The 22,618-nt window shown below is 37.5% G+C and overlaps 1 protein-coding gene across 1 annotated transcript in view; it reads right to left on the reverse strand.

Moving 5' to 3' along the window:
* Positions 1-22,618, reverse strand: part of ZMYM2 (zinc finger MYM-type containing 2) — a 91,929-nt gene that overhangs the window by 63,978 nt on the left and 5,333 nt on the right. The window contains 2 exon segments of the mRNA XM_075742231.1: positions 5,642-6,498; positions 7,767-7,890. Of these exon segments, the coding sequence (XP_075598346.1) occupies positions 5,642-6,491 (850 nt within the window). The 5' untranslated portion in view covers positions 6,492-6,498; positions 7,767-7,890.

Below are 22,618 nucleotides of genomic sequence, written 5' to 3' on the forward strand. Positions count from 1 at the left end.
CTATTTCAAATAGTGTCACAGCACTTGGGACTTACCTTTCAAGCTTTTTATTCCCAGTGTCTAGAATAGTACTTCACTGTTACCTACTGAATAGTAAACACCTGCATAAATATTACTGTAGTTGGTAGTACTTGTGCTACTACTTTTAAGTAAAGAGTAAACACAGAACTGACTGTAACTAAATAAGAATGCTAAAGCCTTGTATGTCTTATTGCAGTAACTCAGTGTATTCCTGGAGATGATTTTAAATTCTGTAACTTCAGATAAAAAAACCTTAACCTATAGACTTCAGCAACTGCCCATACCTTATTCGTACAGGACATTATCTTGGTCCATAATCATTCATTACACAGAAGGCACCCTTTCCTCATACTATTTTCCTAAGTCTTCTCTTGCCCCAAGAGGGTTTTATTAACATATTCTGCTGCACAGTTTTAAAAATAATTTTAGGGACAAAGTTCCAAGAACACTTATTACAGCAACAAACAATGTACACTCCTTAGCAAGTAGAAGACCATTTTTCCAGTGTGACTTTGTAACCATCAAGGATGTCCTATTTCTCAGGCATGTAAGACAAGTTGGAAATTTACCCATTGCAATGCTTGGGGGTAAACAGAAGAGTTGGAACAGAGGTGTGAGGGGAAGAGGGAAAGGAAGCAGAACAAAACACATTCCTCTTTAAACCATTGAAGAGGTTTACCTTTGAAGGCATGATTATCCATACTGACAAACTAAGATGTTACCACAGTGCCTGAAGTTCAAATTCACTTGAGTGCCCTCTTCAAACTTTTCTATACTATTATGTCTACTACCTCAGATATACTTATACTCTGGTAGCACCTTAACATCTCAAAATATTTTGATATTCTCCTCTTTTCTCACAGGTTTCAAGTGGGAGCACATTGTATCTCTTACCAGGAATACATAGCACGTGCACTGAAGTTACACATGCTTGTAATTCCAGTAGTGCTCAACTGCCACCTCAGGAAAACTTGAGTTTACTAGGCTTATTTGGGTTTGAAACTTTTGCCATGACTGCCTAGTACCTCATTAAGATTATTTCAGTATTTCTTTAGTATCTTAAGGCTTCAGACAGCCTCCCTTAATTGACATTTCGTTGCATTTCTCCTTCCACAACCATAGCATAAGAACACCTAAAGATCTTTTTGCCTTTCCTTTTTTTGCTTTCACTCCTTCCACATCACACCTTCATAGACATTAATTTTTATATTGTGACTTTTCTTCACATCTTACTTTTTAACCACATTACCTCCTTCACTTTATATTCTCTACAAAGGATCTGCAAAATCTCTTTTTCATGTCCTTGAACTGAGAAGGTGTATCACAACTTGGGGCAGAGGTGAGGAAGAAGACAGTAATAAAGTTTTACAGAAGTATACAGCTCTTGAAACATATTCAGCTACATCTCCACTAGCGACCTGGTTCAGGATCAGGCCATTCTGAACTGCACTCTCAATTTACTAGGTGTTGGTTCTGGTTTCGGAGCAGATTTGATGCACAAAAACTAGATTCCATTCAGAGAAACAAAATCTAAGTTCCAGTCCAAAAGTACCTGAAACTCATCTACCCGGACTTCGGTTCATCTACCTGGACTTCTCAAAGACCTTTGATATGGTCCCCCACAACATTCTTGCTGGTTAATTGGAGACATATGGATTTGATGGATAAGGAATTGGCTAGATGGTTGCATCCAAAAGATTACAGTTAATGGCTCAACGTCCAAGCGGAAACCAGTAACAAACGATGTCCCTAAAGGGACCGTACTGGGACTGATACTCTTCAGTATCTTCACCAGCAACAGTGGGATTAAGTGCATCCTCAGCAAGTTTACAGATAACACCAGGATGAGTGGCGCAGTTGATAAGCTAGAGGGAAGCAATGCCATCCAGCAGGACCTTGATAGGCTTGAGGAATGGGCCCACGTGAACCTCATGAAGCTCAACAAGGCTAAGTGCAAGGTCTTCCACCTGGGTGAGGGCAATCCTGAATATCAATACAAACTGGGGGATGAATGGATTGAGAGCAGCCCTGAGGAGAAGGACTTAGGGACATTGGTAGATGAAAAATTGGGCATGAGCTGGCAATGTGTGCTTGAAGCCCAGAAAGCCAACTGTATCCTGGGCTGCATCAAAAGAAGCGCAGCAAGCAGGTCAAGGAAGACAATCTTCTTCCTCTACTCCACTCTGGTGAGAACTCACCTGAGGTTAGATTTAGACTGGACATAAGGAGTAAGGTTCCGTACAATGAAGGTGGTGAGGCACTAGAACAGGTTGCCCAGAGAAGCTGTGGATGCCCCCTCCCTGGAAGTGTTCAAGGCCAGGCTGGATGGGGCTTTGGGCAACCTGGTCTACTGGAAGGTGTCCCTGCCCATGGCAGGGGGATTGGAACTAGATGAACTTCGAGGTCCCTTCCAACCCAAACCATTCTATCAAATGTATGCCAATGCTTACTGAGGACATTAGGTTCTGAATTAATGTGTTGGACAGAAGTTCCTCTGTTATGCACCTACTGCTTCCCATACAGTGGGTGCACTTAGCCAAGGAGGATAGACTAATACAGCTCCAGCAGAAATCTTCCATAGAATCATTTAGGTTGTACAAGACCTTTAAGATTATTAAGTCCAACAATAAACCTAACATTGCCAAGTCCATCACTAAGCCACATCCCTCCCTAAGCACATCTACACATCTTTTAAATACCTCCAAGGATGGTGAGTCAACCACTTTCCTGGGCAGCCTGTGCCAACCCTTGACAATCCTTTCAGTGAAGAAAGTTTTCCTAACATCCCATCTAAACCTCCCTGGTGCAACTTGAGTCTTGTAGTGAGGGGCCCAAAACTGAACACGGTACTCAAGGTGCAGCCTCACCAGTACCGAGCACAATCACTTCCCTAGTCCTGCTGGCCACACTATTTCTGATACAAATACATATAATGTATTTGCCAGAGCCTTGCTATCAACGATTTTGATCTACTGTTTTTCTAACAACATATAGATGTTACACATCCTGATTCTTTTGTCACTAAGGAAAAAAAAGAAGCATCAGGAACCAATACATGTTTGCATCTTCAAGGCTTCAAATCCTCTATATAAGAAGCAAATATGAAAAATACATCTTTTCCAAGATGCAAGCTAGAATGTCTTTAGGTAACGGACTAGTTCCAAAATTTGCAAAACTGCTCTGTAAGTTGATGTACTAAGTCCTTAAGCAAAGCTTTGACATTCAACAAATGCTAGCTAGCATATCCCTAAAGAAAGTTGTGGTATCTGAAAACAAAGTTTGCCATCCAACTTCTTGCATCCTATTTCTGAACTATAAGCAGCACTTTTCCATCCATGATCTTCAAATTATATAAATCAAAGCATTTTTATCATCACTATGCTTAAATTAACTAAGCAAGAGTCTCCACCTCCATTGGAAATATTTTCAAAATCTGGAAATGAGAACAGATGGAACACCACTGATCCAGAACAGAATAACCTATCCTTAGCAATCTTAGACTGGAATTGTGTAGAATATATTAAACATTTAAGAACAAATGCTTCCTGTCATATTATCAAAGCTTCTAACAGGCAGGGTTAACTTCTACCAACAAGATTTTCTAGAAGAAAAGGAGGTACCTTCCAGAGAAAAAGAACAAAATTGAAACTTCTATCTTGAAAATCTTTCCCTTACATCTTTGTAAGTATAGTAACCTGTAAATGATCCGTACCTATTGTGTTTCAGTTTTTCTCTTGTGTAAAAGCCATTTCCACTATAGCTGGAAATACCCTCTTTCCTCCTCTTGTTTCTTATTCTCACATTCTTGGTCATTTTTCTAATTCCTCTCATTTGGTATTTTTCTCCTTCCCTTTTACCTGTGGCAGCCCTTCCTGCTTCCTTTTGAACCTGCTGCTCTTTATTTTTCACAAAGACCACAGCCATAATAAAATCCTCACGACGATGAAATACATCTCTCATATCCACCTGTAAACTTATCTTTTCCTCCCTTCTGAGCGAGTCTTTTTCATCAAGTCCATAAAAGCACTCCCAGCCACTATTCCTGTCTCTGAACTCAATCTATTTCAATGCTGCTATGATCTCAGCCTATTAGACTTCATACCAGCAAAATTCTGGTGTTTGTCTGCTAATCACATCAGAAAATAAAAGTTCAGTAGTTTAAGGGAAAGCACATGCTGATTTTCTTAAGAAAAACGAAGGCACTATTTTAAGGAAAAGCTTTAAGTTCTCATCCATGAATACTTGACCATCTATGATAAACAAGGTATATGATTATTGTGTTAAGGGATCAACTAGCAGTAGCGAGAATATTGGTTTTAACAGATTAGTATCTGAATTTCTAAATTATTCATTGAGACACCCAGACTATAAAAACTTCCCAGCTTTCAACTTCAGAAGTCAAATTTTGAAATCAGTTTCATGACTAACACAAAACCCCCACAACCTAACATCCAACTCACAAAGCTAAGCTTCATATTGCCATTTCCATAATACAATATGAAAGGTATTAATACTTGCGCAAAAATACATTTGGTAATAATATGACCAAATTGAAGAAGTGTGCTATTTAAATGTTTGTTGAAAAATAGGTTAAAAAAAATTCCATGTTTTAATCAGCATATGAGAAAGTTAAGAAATAGTGCATCAACAAGGGTCTACTGCACCTAGATTCTAACAGATTTAAATTTTCCTTTTAAAATGGCCCTAACAGTCTGAAGTTAAACCTACAGCAAAAGTAGTAATTTGACCTTTTCTTCCACTTCTAGCCTAACAGAGCAGCAGAGTACCAGTATATGTTGAACTTGGAACATTTTAAATGCCTTATGTGAAAACTTAAATTCTGTAGAATAGCAATTCCATTCATGGCTGCTCCATTTGGCTTTTAGCAATACCTGTTTACTTGCTAAATCAGGAGACAATGTACTGCTATTTACACAGCGATATAGAACAAAACCAGCCAATTCAAACAAATTAGTATCGTACTATATAAATATGTATTATCACAGGCAACTAAACAGCAATTCTAAAGTGTGTATAACTTACTGCAGGAATATGTGAGTCCACAACTTGGCCCCCATTTTGTTAAGCATTGTCAATACCAAGAATTGCTCGATATGCAATGAATTATGAAAGCTAGCTACTTACAACTTAAGATCAGACTTTCAAATTCAGGTTTTTTGCATGTCAAATTATATTCAGATGGCAAGACAACAGATCAGTAAAATAATACTTAAATAACTTTGCTGCATTATACTAGTCATAGAACTCCACAAAAAGGTACAAAAGTTACATAGATACCCTAACCTTTGTGTCAATTAAAGAGGTACACTTAACTCATTAAAAAAACCTTTGCTTTAGATACAAATACTTGTGTCTCAGAACATCTGAAGGTTATCACTAACTTCTAAACTGGGGTAGTATACCTACCTAACACATTAATGTCATTGAACATATTTTATTCTAGAGTCACAGATAAGGCTGTGATGGGGATGAAGGGAAGCAAGATCTTCCACACAAATTGAACTAAAAAACTAAGTAGTGACACTGCCAAAAATATTTTAATCAAACATTCTATTATTTATTTTCAGCTTTTAAAGAAGTGTTCAGAATTGCAACTTACCAGGATTATGATGAGTCACGGATTCTCCATTTTGAAATACATCTCCAGCCACATTCATTCTACCAGGATTGAAAGGTCCTACACCAGGCTTACTCTGTTGAGTCAAAGATGGGGTGTATGTTTGCATATTAACACCAAAATTACTTGACTGTAGTCCATTAGATACATCTCCCAAGTTGGCATTCTGCAGTGATGTTACATGTGTAATCATTAAGTTCATGTCACGCCCTTCAGCATTTTCTAAATGACCATCACTCACAGAGCTCATAGCACCTGTTTCTAATGTAGTAACATTAGCAATCTGAATTTCAGAGTCTGGTTCTGTGGTTATACAACTATTACCTATTCCTGAATTTACCTTACTTCTTGAAAAACCGGAAGCTGAGAATTCCATATTGTTGGTTCTGTTTTTACACTCTGGAAGTCTTCGCTCATTAAAACTGGAAGCATTCTTCTCTTGTCCTTGATTTGTTTCAATGTCTTCTTCATCATCAATAATAATAGTTTCACTTATACTCCCCTTTTGAGAATTTAAGTCTTTTGGAGGAGGAAGCATTTTGCAATCGTTCCCTTGAAGTTCTTCATTTTTTGATGATGTAAATGCAGTGTTCCTTTGATCTGCTATCAGTGATGCAGAATTTTGTGGAGGTTGTACAGGTTCGATAAAAACTACATCATCGTCATCTTCTATAGGTGAGTTTTGGAATTTATTAGGTCTGGAAACTAAAGAACTTGGTGGACCTCCAAATGTATTTCCTACGTTTGCAAGACCTGCTGCCATGGTGGTATTCCTGAGTAGACCAGGTCTATGTTCAGACAGTTCTAATCCTCCCAGAGGACTTGTGTCCATTCCAGATCTGCTGTTTAAAGGAAAACATAAAGCAAGAAAAAAAAAACAACACCCAACTTCAGAGTAAGATATAACTTTCCAATAAGAGTTCTTAAAAATAACTACAGAATTAATAGTTCCAGCTTTTACTTTTTCTTCCTGAGATCACATAAAGAAAAAACAAAGTTTCTCTATGCCGTCTTTGAACATTTTAACATTCATTTACTTTCTAATCCTATACTAGCAAAAAAATACTGCCATTCCCCACACAATAGCTACACATCATTATGTTTAGCAATACGTACAAAATAGAATTTTTGATGGTATTTATTACATAATCCTGATTTCTCAGTCCCTTTCCCACCCACATATGCACACAGTGATCCTGTAACACTGCTTTTACTAGACTGCAAAGCAAGATCAAAACTTAGACATGCAGAAAGAAAATGTGAATTCCTATTAAATTTCATTCCTCTTAGAAATGTTACAGAGCTTTTATATCAATACATTTATACCATAAAAGACTGAAGTGCATATCCAAGTGCCTAGCGCGCAAAAAAAAAAAAGGCAACATCATTTTGCTTATTAACAACTTTGAAATTTGACTTATTTTCCCCCAACCCCACATTGCCAAAACTCCTTAGGCAGCCCCAATATAACTGGAACACAGAAGCAAGCAAGCGAGATATGGAACTGCTGCACATGACAAGAACAGATACATATTGAGCAGTGGAAGGTGCACAGCAACCTCTTACTTCTAGCCATTACCAGAAGCAGCTCATTTGAGGTCCTGACTTAAAACTACCTTATGTGCCATTTCAGCTTTCAACAACTTTATCTCTTAATAGCAAGCAATGCTTCTCCAGGCACCTTCCCAACAGCTACTTTGCCTGGGGGTTTCTGTTTGCTTTTAGTAATTGTTCAGTTTGGGGAATATGTTGTTTATAACTGTCAGTTCTACCATGAATTAAAAAATATATATATATGAAAGGCAACCTGGATATACAATTTCTGTATCTGTAATTCCAAACCAGTATATAATCAGTGCTAAAAGGACCTACGGTCTCTCTAAAAAACACCTGTACTAAAAACCAGTAAGTTAAATTGATCTCGATATACGCAAGAATACAGTCAGAATTACATGATATTTTGGGTATGTCTTAAGAGTATATACTAATGTGTGACATCACTAAGCTTTTGTGAAAGGCTAGAAGTAGCTTTCTGCGCTTTTTTATAAATCCTTTATAAAGGAAGGTAAATAGAGGAAATAGAAATATCCTGCACATCAATACTTACCCATCCAGAAATCCACTGCAATCTGTTTACCTTAATAAGTTGCTCCAAGAACTTTTATTTTCTTTCCTGTGGGGAACCTGCTCTTCTTGTATCAACTTGCTGCCCTCCACAAAAGCAGTGTGTTCTGAAACAGGATTAAACCAAACATTAGTTACCCAGAACAGTTTCTTCATCTCAAACCTCTTCTACCAACTATATTCATTACATTGACTTCCTTCTAAATTTGCAGTTTAAATTCAAACCTGACTTCTAGCACTATCATCCTACAATGTTAGAGAGATTGTCAGTCTATGCAATCATTGCCATGAGTAAAGCAGCAACAGTACTTTTCTAGATTTTCCACTCTGTCACATCACATTTCCAGAATCCTCTGTTTGATGCTTTATAGATAGATGGAAAAAATACAAAGTTTGGTAAGACACAGGCAGACATAACTGCAATTAAGTAATCAAACACTAGAATTAAGAAGTGTATCTGTAATAGAATATTAAGGAAATAAATGGTTCAAGTAAACTGAGCTATCAAGAAAAGAAACCTTAGTGCGAAAAGAAACCTTAGCAGTTTTATTTCTTTGCTTATCATGTCAACCTTGATGCTTGTAGCAGAATATACTATGTTAAAATTAAGATATAGCAAAAGGAAAATTATGTAACGTACATATAAATCAGTCTTACAATACAGTATAACCCTTACATTGCTAATAATTTTCAAATTGTATATATGAACATACATTTAAGTGATACTTAGCACAGGCTCAGATATCCATAGCTTATATTAACACATGTGATCATTCACAGGAGACTGAAATGCTCAAAGTTCAAGCCTATATTTATTCTTCAGGTTTTATAACAGTCGTTAGGTTTCCCAGACTTGGCAGCATTTTTAAAATAGAGAGTATCAACTTGTGTAGTTATCTACTGTTTGAGGACAGCCCTTAAAATCCCCAGACGGTAAAGAGGCCCAGAGGGATAAAGCTCAAATATTCTTCTACACATTTACAACATTATTCACGCCCTCTTGTCCATTAACTGAGCAGGAGCAAGGGAAGGGAAGTGGGACCAAACAGCAAAGCTGTGAACCAGATTAATCCTAGAAGAGAGGCGACCACCTTTTAATTCCTTCATATGTTAGCCCTACAGCCAAATGCCATTATGTAATAGCGTTTGAACCACAATAAAGGTAACATTCAATTGGAATGAAAGAGGTTTTCTTACAACAACAACAAAAAAACCTATCAATGCAGTTGGCTTGTACCTCCCTAGAAATCAGTCGGTTACACTGAAGATTAATTTAATCCAATATTCTCTTTTACCTATCTTATTTTTTCCTCCAGGGCTGAATAATTCAAAGTTAGATTCCCCTACATCTCAGCTTTTGCTGAAAAGAATTAATTCAGTTCACTGATTCTTAAAGTTTCCCAGATTTATTCCATGTATGTTCTTTCTCTACAAGGACAAAAGCATCACAAGCACATAAAGCTTTTAATGAAGTTTTAAATATACCTGAACAGATGGGAGTAAAGAAGAAACGAGAATATGCCAAGACTATACCTCAGGCCTGACTCAAACCCTTGCTATTCCTATTTTTACAGATCCTTAGTAGAAAGACAGACTTGGGCTGTATTACAGTACATGCACATAATATGTAGCAAAGGCAAGACCCAAAATATCTATCTTTTTGCCTAAATATATTTATTTTTTCCACAAAGGCTCTTAAAAAGGTTTTAATGACCTGTATTATTAAGTCTGACAAAAATAAAAGCTTATGTGATTAACTGTTAGTGCATGGTCATAAGCAAAATCTGCATATATTTCCTCACAAGTATCAGCTCCTACCTCTGCAAGATTCAGCAACAAAACTACCCTCAAAAATCAGATTTTTTTTCCGCCCTAGAAATTGCAAAATTAGGTAGCTTGTTTTCTAAAAATGCTAGCACCAAGGAGAAACACAAAAACTACATAGACAATGTCACAGACAGTATTTCTAAATTATCAGCTACCAAAAAAGGAATTATCTACAGAGTGAAGAGAATAGGTTTAGAACAGGAAACTAGGAAAAACCTCACACCTCACAACTGGTAACAGTGAAAGATGCTTAACAATAGAAATACAATTGCTAGAAACCTGTAAGATTGAGTAGGCTGATCACTGGATGAATTCTTGAGACTTTGAACAAACCCAACAAAACACAAACTGGTGAGACCTACTCTGCAGAAAAGATATGTTCGATACTGCTGCAGAATGAGCTCAAGGCTTTGTGGTAGCACATAGGCACCAAAATTAGAGCTGGATGGAAACAGAGCCACTACCAATATCCAACAGCCCTTCTTGAACTAGGCTTTTTATGTATTCCTTTTAAATTAGGGTACATCACTCATGTAAAAGTATTCATGCTGAAATAAATTATAATCCCATAGCTACATTCAAGGCTTAATTGCTGGAAGAAATAGAAGGCAAAATGCAGGCCCTTCTCTTGAAGGATGGCAAAATACTACAGCCAGCTAGGTAACGCTCCATGGGCCAAGTCTTAACTCCATTGTTGAATGATAAAATAGAATTGTAAATTTATCATGAATTGAAGAAATCGAGGTGGGGTATGTGTCTAGCAAAAAAAAAAAATCAACTACACTTTAACAAAAGCAGAAACTGCAATTTACAATCCATTACTAAGTGTCATTAATAACACCTGGGATGAAGGTGACAGAAGAGCACAGTCACAATACACTTGGAACAAAGTCAAAAATCAAAAGAAGTCACTGAAACCCAGCCAAAACTATAGTTCTACCAACACAGGGCACTTGAAACAGACACCTGAAGTAAGACCAGCCTGTGCAAGTGCTTCCATATAAAGCCTAGAAGCCTACAAAATAAAAAAGGAAAACTTGAAAGACTGCTTTTGAGAGAATACGTAACTGAGACATCTTCAAAAGTCAATGGATGAACAAAATTCAGGAGACCGTATTATACTATGGTACTAACATAGGCATAAGAAGAAAGTGATTGATTTGCCCCAGTGAAAGAATACTACTTTCTGCCAGGAAAGCACAATATCCTAACTAAATAATTTACCGCAACAGGTACTGTGCTGCATTTAAATTCCATATCCAAACTAGAAGACACAATGCATTAATGGTATACTATGAATCACTTCCACGCAACAGTGACAGCACGTGTGAGATAAGGGGAACAAGAGACTCTGCAAAGTAATCACTGACAACTTCAACTACTGATGTGCAGACTGGGGGAAGAGGGCAGACAAAAACCAAAACACAATAAACCCACCACACAAAAAAAACCAACAACGCGCCACTGAATGATGGAGACAAATTCTTACAACATAGCCAACTGCAACCAGTTAGAACACTAACAGAAGGAAAAACAACTCCTGATCTAATTCTGAGCTGCGCAACATAGTTCAAGAGGTAATTATTGACAGCACTCCAGAAAAAGCATATCTAAACTCTCAGGGGAATAAAAAAAAAAAGTTTAAAAAAATTCATTACTGCAATATTTGACATCAAAAAGGAGAAAATCCTAAGTGTGAGGAACCCAGTTAAAGGGAAACTAAATGGAGCAGCTAGAACAAAAAGCTTCTTGAGAACATGAAGGCTATTTAAAAACTCACCATATTAAGTACACAACCAATCTAAAAAGACCCAAAAAACCCCATAAAGACCTCCACCAGGAAGTCTCTGAGCTACAAAGATGCTGGAATTGCACTAGGGGGAAGTTTCATATACATTTGCCCTATTATTTACCTTTTGCTAGGCATGGTTCAAGACAGACTACTGAGCTACGTCAGAGCAAAGGTTTCTCTAAAATGCCAATTCTTGCTAATTTTACAAACACTACACTTTTTCTAAAGAAAAAGAGTAGCCAAGAAGCCTGAACCACAGCAGAAACTACGGAATAAACTCTTTGCATTGATGTATAGTAAAGATCAGCGAAGACCACATCTAAGCTCTCTTTCTAGGGGTCAAGTCAGAGGAAAAATGTTATATCAAAGTGCTAATAGAAGAGGATTTTAGCACAAATCACTAGGGCCACATGGCATTCACTTAAGATTTCTAAAGACAGCCAATTTTATATTTCAGTACCTGAAACCAGTAACTTAAGCAGAAGGTGATAACAATTACTCAGATAACTACAGACTACAGTCCTATTTCCATCACTAAACACAATGATAAAAACTACAGCTGAATAAACATAGAAGAGTAATACATGGGGAGCAAATTAACATGGATTTTGCAAAGAAAGGGTAATGCCTCACAGGACTAGTGGAGAGATCTTTTTAAACATTCACATACTTGTTGACCAACCCTGATTGGCACTTAAGATTTCCAAAAGGCATTCAAACACATTCATCACTGAAGACTGCAGTGGAAATTATCTATAATAAAGATCTGATAAAGCGTTCTCTGGGGGATTTCTAATTATTTAAAGAGAAAAATATAATGTGCTGTTTGCTGTTATCACAATAAAGAGAAGTTACCAAAAGTGTTCCAAAATAAAGTTACACTAGTTAACACACAAATCAACCTTAAGAGACAGTGACTACCAAAGTGACAGTCTCCTAATTGTACAAAATCATTCACAGCAGCTGAAAACAGAAACTGGTTATAAAGAACTACAGAAGGATATCACAGTGCTGAATGCTCAGACAGTACGGTAGGCAAAATCACTAGCAATAAAGGTAATGAACAGGTAGAAAAGAGTAATACATACATAGCAATTCCTCTAAAGTGGAACTCTAAGATCCAAGTTGCAACTCTTTCACTCTTTCAAATCACAGCTACTCGATCATCAACGACCAAAGAGGAAAAACAATATAAAAGAATCAAGAACAATACAGAACACATTTGTCACTATATAAAAAAGATGTTGAAGAACTAAATTTTTTTTAATCACAAGATGTTCAGGTCACCCCCTTTTCAGAGACAGGAAAAAAACAAATGAGTTACATGAATAATTTATATTAAAGGAAAAGTCTTCTTGTTGGAAGAGAAAGACAACTTAAGGAAGATGATAAATCTGCAAGAAAAAAAAATACATAGAAGTTTGTCCTAGTTTTTGGCTGGGATAGAGTTAATTTTCACAAGAAACTGGGAGGGGACACAGCCAGGATGGTTAGTCAAAACAAGCCAAAGGGATATTCCATACCATATGACATCATGCTCGGTATATAAAGGGGGCTGGCTAGGGAGGAGGGGTAGACATTCTGGGATGGACTGGGCATCAGGCTCCAGGTGGTGAGCAAATTGTATTGTGTATCACCCACTTCCTATATTCTTGTATTAGTACTGTTGTTGTTATTTTCCTCTTCCTTTGCTGTCCCAGTACACTGTCCTTATCCCTACCTAGGAGTTTAACCTTTTTCTTCCTATGCTCTTCCCCATCCCACCAGGGGGGTGCAGAAGGAAGGAGTGAACCACAACAAAGATAAATAGAGAGCTATGCCCAGTGTCTTAAAACACACAAACAAAAAGGTGCCCAGTGAAAGAATTAAGTAGCTTTAATAATCTATTATGCAGGAACACATTTTCTTTTCCTCTTATTTGTGAGATTCACTGCTGTAGAAGGCTACACAGGCCAGAAATGCAACCAGTTCAAATGGTTTAACAAAACTTAAACAAAAGTTTTAACACTTCTGAAGGGCCACCTACTTATTAGGTCCACAGACTCATTTTGTTATGCTATCACGTGGTAGAGCTGTTTCTGCAACCACACACAAAACCAGACAAAAGTTGATCCAGCTGACAAGAGACTTTCCTGCTGGAGTCCCTTCCAGCCAGATCAGTTCCCCAAAACAAAAATCTCTGTGCAACAACACTAACAGCTGTGCCTGAACGTAACACAGTTGGTGCCACAACTTCAGAGTTCAGTGTAGAGATCGTTTTAGCACATAGGACAGTAGTGACAAACCGACAGCCACAGACTGAAGTGCACTACCCTGACAGCAAATACTGTGTAAAACACTCCAAAATGCACATGCTAACTGACAATGGAGCAAGCAGCAACAGACTGAATATTAAAACCCGTGTGTATCCACTGGTCACAATCAGTAGGGTATCTGAAACTTTAAGACTTTAAGCAAACCTAACATACTACATTAAGGCCATAACGGCACAACTATTTCATCAGTCTACCAGCTTCACACACAAATCATGCTAGTAAGTTCAACATAAATACTTGCATACTTCAGGCTTAATTCAAGTGCAAGTATTCACAAAGTAAAACAAGGGTCTTTCTTAAAATATTATACAAGTTAATTATAAATATTAACCAAGAGTCTGAATAACATTTAACATTAACCCACCAATGTATTCATATTGCGGTTTTTCAGAACACAAATAAGATCTTTCAAGAACAGGATACTAAGTTTAGGTTCACAAAATCTAATCTATCCATTGTCTGAGTATCACTGTTAGAAAAGCCTGAGATCTCATTACTTCAGCCTAGAAATACTACTCCAGAATTTATTTTCCCATAAGTTTGGAGCTGCTTCAAATTTCATTCTTTCTCCAGATTTTCAAAGCAGTTGTATGGATCAAAGAAATCAGCTTACTAAAAGTCATTATGTTACACCCAAAATGTCTTTGTCACACAGATTTCAGGAAATTTAGGAGAAAAGCATATGCATACAAAGACCTGTAATCCAGCAAAGACAGTGACTAAGAACAGTAAAAAGGCAAGATGTAGATAGTGAAAGAAATATTTGAAGCAGTTGAGTCAGTAAGTTTTGGTTTTATTCAAAAAACAAACTATTTACACACAAACTAAAGCTTACTGAAAACATGCAAACTTCTGTATCTCCTGAGCATCTTAACTGCACTGCAACCACCAGCATTACATGTGAATGCTGACATCTGGTTTCCAATTGATGTTTCCAGGAACATCTGAATAACTTTACTTATCACAGCCTCTTCCTTGGGTACTCCTACGCAACTAGTGTTAAGAATTATTCCCCTGTATACATGAACAGAATCAAAATTCAGGGTCAATCTTGAATGCAAACATATCCACACCAAGCCCGTATCATTTTCAAGATTACTCATAGGGGAATAAGTAGCACTTGGCAGAGCAATTCATGGCAAATAGAAATCATAGTGTTTACTAACTATGTGTGAGTTTTAGGGCAGGCATATTGACATGTATCCCCCTCCCCTTATACACACACTTTCAATGTATTTCATGGCTGTTTAATCATGAAAATGTGCTGATCAGCACGAACACAGCACCACCTCTAGCCTTAACAGCCATTATGTGTAACGCAGCAGATAGTAAATTCTACCTCTCTACTACTAAAGCAGCAAGATGCTGCTTAAGGATATCCTTTATTATAAATGGTATAGAAAGGTGAAACAAGGCAAAGAACCAAAGGACCCACAGAACAAGTTATATCTAAATGCTTATCTATTACTTATATCCAAATGCATATCTATTTCCAGGAAAGTAGGTAACACTAGACCACAGGAACAGACTTGAAAGATGACCTAAGTGGAAAGGGAGCAGTACAGTAACAGCAGACAAACACTATGCTAAAGATATGAAAAGAGGGAAAGGGCAAGTAAACTACTGAAAACTAAAAATAATTAGTAGAAAGTGGCCTTAGTACAGCATGCAGAGAGGCCAAGTTGTCATTTGATGTATCTTAATTTCAAAAAATGTAACAGTAGGAAAAAAATGCATACTGAATGGCTAGATCAGAAACAGACCTGAGAATAGTAAAATTATTTACAAGTCTGGACTGGACAATGGAATACAGGCCACTGATAAATGTCAGTGGGTCACAGCACACATTTCAAAAACATGCCTTACTCTTTCTCCACAGGGACCAATGAAGACTAATTGAGAATTCAAATCTATGAAGTCCCTAGCTTTTGCTAGCATTCAAGAAATTAAATTGAGATAACAACACACAAAATGTATAATCCCTTTAAAACAGCATTTAATTATTACAGGTTCTAGGAAGCAGGGTTAGAAGTACACTGTTAACAGATGTATTACAGCAAGTGCTACAAATCTAATATAGATAATGAGAAAAGGTTCTGTAACTAAGCAAATACTCTGTTTCTCTTTCATAAGAGATATAGTTGCATTGGCTATACTTTTGATACAACTGTATCATGATTATAGTGACTATATTAATCTGTAAGCACCTAAAAAACACAAGTAGCATGCAATCTTTCAAATTTGTAGTTACATGAAATAGGGGGTTCAGCCAATCACGTATAAATCTATCAAATCTGAGAAAACAACCAGAGACAGGAAAGATGAGAAATCTCAAGTGCAAGAGGATGAGAGCTACTAGATCTAACGCACCCTGTAGAACTACATGTTCAGAAACAGACCAATTTACTAACTACAGTAATGCTGATTCTGTTAAGTTAACCTTCCCTGTAAAATACACTTTTTGAAGTCAGTGCATTTAAGGTAGTTTTTAAACAATATTTCATACATTTACATTTTATTAATAATTTTACAAACAGCACAAATTCTTATTTTTGTGTTACAGGAGGGAAAAAAAAAAAAGTGTTCAAACTAACTGTCATGGTTTAACCTGATCAGCAGCTAAAAAAAACCTCAAAACCAACACACAGCCATTCGCTCATATGCTTCCCCCAGTGGGATGGGGAAGAAAGATAAAAAAAGAAAAAAAAAAGTCAAACTCGTGGGTTGAAATAAAACTGTTTAATAGGACAGAAAAGAGAATAAGAACAATAGAATATACAAGTGATGCACAGCACAATTTCTCACCATCTGAAGCTGTTGCTCAGCTAGTTCTTCAGCTGCCCTGCCTTCTGGCCAACCCCCAATTATATGCAGAGCATGACATCATATAGTATACAATATCCTGTTGGCCAGTTTGGGTCAGCTGTCCTGGCTGCGTCCTCTCGCAGCTTCTTGGGCACCCCTGCGTTCTCCTTGGCAGGCCAGTATGAGAAGCTGAACTCTATCCCTGCGAAAACCATGACATTAACTTACAGTAAAGCACTGTATGTGACATCAATGGAGAGCATCTTCCTGGTCACTAAATGATATCAGACTCAGCTTAAACACTGCAAGTTTAACAGAACTGCTGATGTTGGAAGGGACCTCTGGATATCATCTTATCAAATCCACCCCAGCTCAGAGCAGTGACAAATTAGAAATGAGATCCATCTTTGAAGTTAAGTCAGGTTGTTAGGGTCATATCCAACAGAGCTTTGAATATTTATAATGATACAGGTTTCCCAGCCTCTCTGGACACCCTCTTCCAGTGTTTGATTATCTTACCTATTCAGAATTTCCCTTGTTGCAACTTATGCCCATTACCTGCCAATCTATCAACATGCATCTCTGACGAGAGCGTGACTTCATCTTCTCTATACTTGCCCATTAATTAGTTGAAGACAGTAGTAACATGTCCTTCCAACCTTCTCTTTAGACTAAACACATCCACCCCCCTCAGCTTTTCCTTCTTTGTTACATGCTCCAGCCCTCTAAGCTAGTGGCCCTCCACTGGGATCACTCCAGTACATCAGCATCTTTATTGTAACAGGCTCTACCCAAAACTGGACTGAACGCTGTAGATGTGATCTCCCAAGTATCAAACAGTGGAAAACAATCACTTCCCTCAAACTGCTGGCTACAGTCTTGCTTAATTCAGTCCAGTATGCTGCTTGCATTCATCCCTGCAAATGAGCATTATTCATGTTCAACTTGCTGTCTACCTGGACTACCTAAAGCTGCTTTCTGTTCTATCAGTGCCCAGCCTGTACTATTCCAATACATTTTGGAAATGAAAACACTTACTGTCAACAAGGGCTTTTAATGTCATTCTTCATTAGTGCTTCCTCTTGTTTGTTTGGGGTTTTTTCAATTTTTATGTTAAACTAGCATGTAGTCTACATTTGTATAAATACAGGCCCTGAAACAGATAACCCAGCATGAATAACTGGTAACCACCATGCCCCAGTTTCTCAGTGTCTGCTCACAAATCTTTTTCACTAATGCTTTTAAAATCTTTCTTTTTTACTTTTGTATGTACTTAGAAAGAAGAAAAACTGCCATGCCATAGTTCATAAATGAACAGGAAGTTTGTAGATAGACCGTTTTCCTTGTCTTTAAGGATAACTAACATCAGCTAGTAGTCTCAACCAGATTTTTTCGTCTCTGAGAAATACTCGACTATCAGCTAACAACCTAGTATTTTTGGCCCAGTATGGACGCTTCTTCAACACAATTTACCTGCAATGATAAGCATTCAATGCATCTGGTAATTCAGAATAATGAAAACTGAATTTAAGAAGGTACATTTAATATTATGCTACATATAGGAGGGAAACCCATATAGTCTATATACAACCAAGTAAACAGCCAATGAAGCTACAGTATAACAAAGGAAGAAAATATTACCATCATAAACAAAATGAGATAAAAAAGGAAGGGGAAGAAAAGAAGAAATAACCACAAAATAGTTCAAGTTCTACGCCAAGGTAAGGTTGATGGGAAATGAGATCCAAGAGAAGAATGAATACAGTCAGCAAGGCAAGTATGATAGGTTTTCACAGCTGCACTTGCTAGCTGGCTGCAAGTTACACTATGCAATCAAGACTCCAGTTTATTGAACTAGATTTAGAATGTAAAAGGTAGCTTTATTTTTAAACAACAAGGTGCATGTTATATTTGCTAAGGCTGCAGTTCCAGAACAATAAACCACACCCACTCTAGGACAGGACTACTGTGGTTCTGAATTCTCTCTCTCTCTTCTCCCTCCAGCACAACTCTTTCTCCCTAGCTGTTTATAGGTCCTAGCAGCCAGTCCACCATGGAAGCTAATATGGCAGAAAGCTGAGATACAAAAAACAGAACAAACACCCAACAGCTACACAGCTTCCCCCCCCCCCCCCCCCAAAAAAAAAAAAAAAATTCATTGTGATGATTCAGGGAGCTAAACTGACTCCCAACAAAAGAAACAGAAAAAGCCAGTCTTGGTACAAAGAGAGGACAACAACAAGCCTAAGTTAGGCTGGTTTAAACAGTCATGCAACCAATCATATAGCCCCAAGAAAAATACACTATATAGCATTTGTTCCAAGCCAATATTTTGTCTTTCAAGTCCAAATCTGCAACTAGAATAAAGACCTGCAGGGCAAAGTCTATTCCAAGCCTAAAAAAAACAAACCCAGAACCAAACCACCAACAAAACCAAACCTCACCAAAAAACCCAAACAAAGCCAAAACCAACTCTATTTAACTTTGCTGGTGGGGAGCTTTTCAAATCCTCTTTAAACTTTTGCCTAAAAAGAAGAAAGTGACACCTCAATAAGTCATTCCAACTCTTAGTTAACCCAACTCTTAGTTATCCTACCTGCTGAAAGGCTACACATTGTTCTGTGCATGAATTTCTATTGCTTAGGCAATAAACAACACTCAGAAATTAAGCCTTTAACATTCAGGGAGGGTGAAAAAAACATAGTCTCTCCTAGACCAGAATTAAGTCACACCCTAATCTATTAACTGAGGAATAGACTGAGTTTCTAAAGTCTGTTAGTAGAAAGCATGTTTTCCATGCCTTCTTAAATCATTCTTGTAGGTCTTCTCCAAAGTCTCCAATTCTTTGTAATTGTTAAAAAATGCTGGACTTAGTTCAGATGATAATTGCTGTACTATATGCAATATTAGTCAGACTATCTCAGTATTTCTATTTGTTAATTCTTTGGATAAAAGTATACATAATGATGGCCAAACACAGTGACAATGGCAACAATTCCAAGACATATCCAACATTTCTGTCTGGTAAAAACCAACCAACCAACTTCTCTTGCGCTCTCCATTTTCTGTCACTTCTAAATTGCAATTATTTTTTTTTAATTATTATATGTATTACAGAGTTCTTCCCAGCCTTTCTAAATACCACTTGGCTTCTTTAATGAGGCACCATCTACCAGAACAAAATCTCACCTTCTGAATGAACATCTTTCAAAAATAACACAACCACCATCAAAAGCAAAACAACCCCCCCCCCCCCCAAACCAATGCACACAGAAATACTAGCTATTAATTCCAAAGATGCCTGGCAAATTCTTCCAGCTTAGTAAGAATTCTTAAACGTATATAAGTTGATATATTAATCATCAGCTCTGGCTCAAACAAAATGATGAAATTGTTTCAGCTATAACAGAACACTAGGTCATCTTTCCCTTTCTACACACAGGAAAAAAAAAGAAAAAGGAAAAAAGACACTGATACCACACCCATAGATTGCAACTCTTACTACATGCTCCTGGGAGCCAAAGTGACAGACCACATTATGCTAGCCACTGTACAAACACAGAATAGGACCACATTATGCTAGCCACTGTACAAACACAGAATAAGACTGTTCAAAGAGCAAACAACCTAAACATAAGGGACAACAGATGGAGAGACACAAAAAGGAGAATACAAGGAAACAGCACCACCATAAACAGCGGTTAGAATTAGTTTTTGTTCCAAGGATGGTTTGTTTGAGTCCCAGGGTGACAGGAAAGGTGGTGGTTTGGTTTTGCTTTTAGTAGGCTTTGTTTCCTGAAGTTAGCTTCTTTTGCATTACCAGGTTGCAACTGCTTTAAAAGGGCAGACACAGGGAACTTCTCCAAACAAGAGGAGCATCACAGGAGAACAACTGCCCATGATGTCCCTTTCTAAATAGCACTTAAAATCTCATTAACAACAACAAAAGATACATAATACCCTTCACAGCTAAACCGCAACTTCAAATTTAAGGCAAGTAACCTGTTAATTTTACAACCAGAAAATATAAGATGCAAAAAGACCAGATAGTCAAAGCAGAAGACAAGGAAAGCACTATTGTTCAGGATTCTGAATCCACATCAACAGAGCAGGATCATTTTTACCACAACCGTAAAAAAACCCCTGCTACCACAAGATACAGAGATCAAAGGCAAGTATGCGATTTAGTCATGTGATTAACACAACTAAATAACAAACACTTAATTGTTTATTAACAATTAAGACACAGCTTACTACATGGAAATCTGCAGTCTGTTAGAAGAGTACTGTGTACTGTGTCTAAAAAAGGGCTAGATCACTGGCTTAAACCAAAAAGATCTCATGACAATGCTGTTCACAAGTGACGACAGTTTTCATTTTGGGAAGGAAGGATTGCCTTTACGATAGTAGCCTGAGCTAAAGGTCAGACATCCACAAAGAGAAGTCAGAAGCACACACTGAAATTTAGCTGGTATAGAAGGCAGCAAGCCCAGAAGAGAGAGAGACTTGAAGGTCATCCATACAGAGATGATAGCTGAGGTTACGAATGAGATTAACAAAATAACTTTCAGAAAAATCTGATGTAGTACTGGGGTAAATGCCAAACTAGAGAGCTCTTACAGGGATCTAAAGAACAGGAGCTCCAGAAAGAAGTAAGGTTTTCACCAACGTTAAACTTTCAAGGAGAAAAGAAAGAAAAATAGAAAAAAGATGCATCACGAGGAACACAAGAAACACGCATGCTTCCAACAAAAGTCTGCAGAAGGAAAATAAACAGGTCCATGTTTCTAAAAGTGACTATGAGCCATAACAGGCCTAAATTAGAAAATCATGCATATAGTTATTCTATGGATTATGCCCGATTTTACCATCTTCTTCCAATGCCACCTTTCACAACAGAAGAATTGAGGAAACTGCATGTAGAAACCAATACAAATACTTCCATAATACCACTGTCCTCTCCTAACAATCTGCCTTCTTTGCTAGCCCTCCAAGAGTTAGATTGGTAATCTATGGTGCAAGTATCTATGCAGTCATTGTCCCATCAGTTAACAGAGTGTGTGACCAAGTGTACATCGCTACTTTGCATGATCTATTAAACTGGGCAAAAGGTTGAATTAAGATGACATCATCTTATCATGTGTCACTATTAAAACTAGTGAGTAGGGACTATGCCTTGATGGACTAGGTAGACAAATTTAGGTATTATGGCTTTTAGAAGTTACAGTGATACAAACTGAAGGATTCTGATAGTCCTGTAAGAGTTAAGGAAAAAAGTTTATGAATCTTAATGTACTGTCAAGTACAGAGTGCCTAATTCATTTATTTTAGGTAAAGCAGTAACATATTAAGTGTTAAGTATTTTAGAGATCTAAAACTATCAATTCTGCACAACAGCAATGCATCATTAAGTAGTCTCATCTCAGACAAACTTAAAACAAACAAAAAAGCCTCCACAATCCTCTTGTGCTACTGATGCTCAGTATGGTTGGGGACAGCACTGGTAATGCCCGAGTACATTTCAAACCATTACTGCAGCTAGTCTGTTCAGAGCACTGAACACTTACTTCTGCACCCCTGCCTCCGTGATGAATCCCTGCCATTCCCCCCATCAGATTATTCTCTGGTGGCTGATGGTGGAAAGCGCAGAGAAAGAAGTAATGGTGAAGGTAGCTCCAAAAAGCCTGGCAAACACAGAAGGATGGAGAGCTTAAGCATTAGGATAAATTAACAAAGTGTAAATACCCTCTGAACACAGAGCAGTTTGAAAAATACATTGGTAGCAATCATGTCACTGGAGATTCTCTACTGACCACAAAACTAAATAATCTGTCAATTTTAATTATGTTGGACTAGTAAAATCTGAATTTGTCCTCCATATTGTAACCATGCATTGAAATAATGTTGTTCTGATAGCAAACTGGAGTAAGAAAACAACTTTCATTATTGACATGTCCAATCCACAAGATACTTCAGGTGAAGGAATGAGAATCCCTCAGTAGACAGTAACAATCTAACCTGCCTATAAAGGACAGCTGTTGATCTCATCTAATGCAAGTGCTGCTGTTCTCATCCATACAGACATGTAATCATATT

The sequence above is a fragment of the Balearica regulorum genome, chromosome 1, assembly GCF_011004875.1.
Source record: "Balearica regulorum gibbericeps isolate bBalReg1 chromosome 1, bBalReg1.pri, whole genome shotgun sequence".
Classification (NCBI taxonomy): Eukaryota; Metazoa; Chordata; class Aves; order Gruiformes; family Gruidae; genus Balearica; species Balearica regulorum.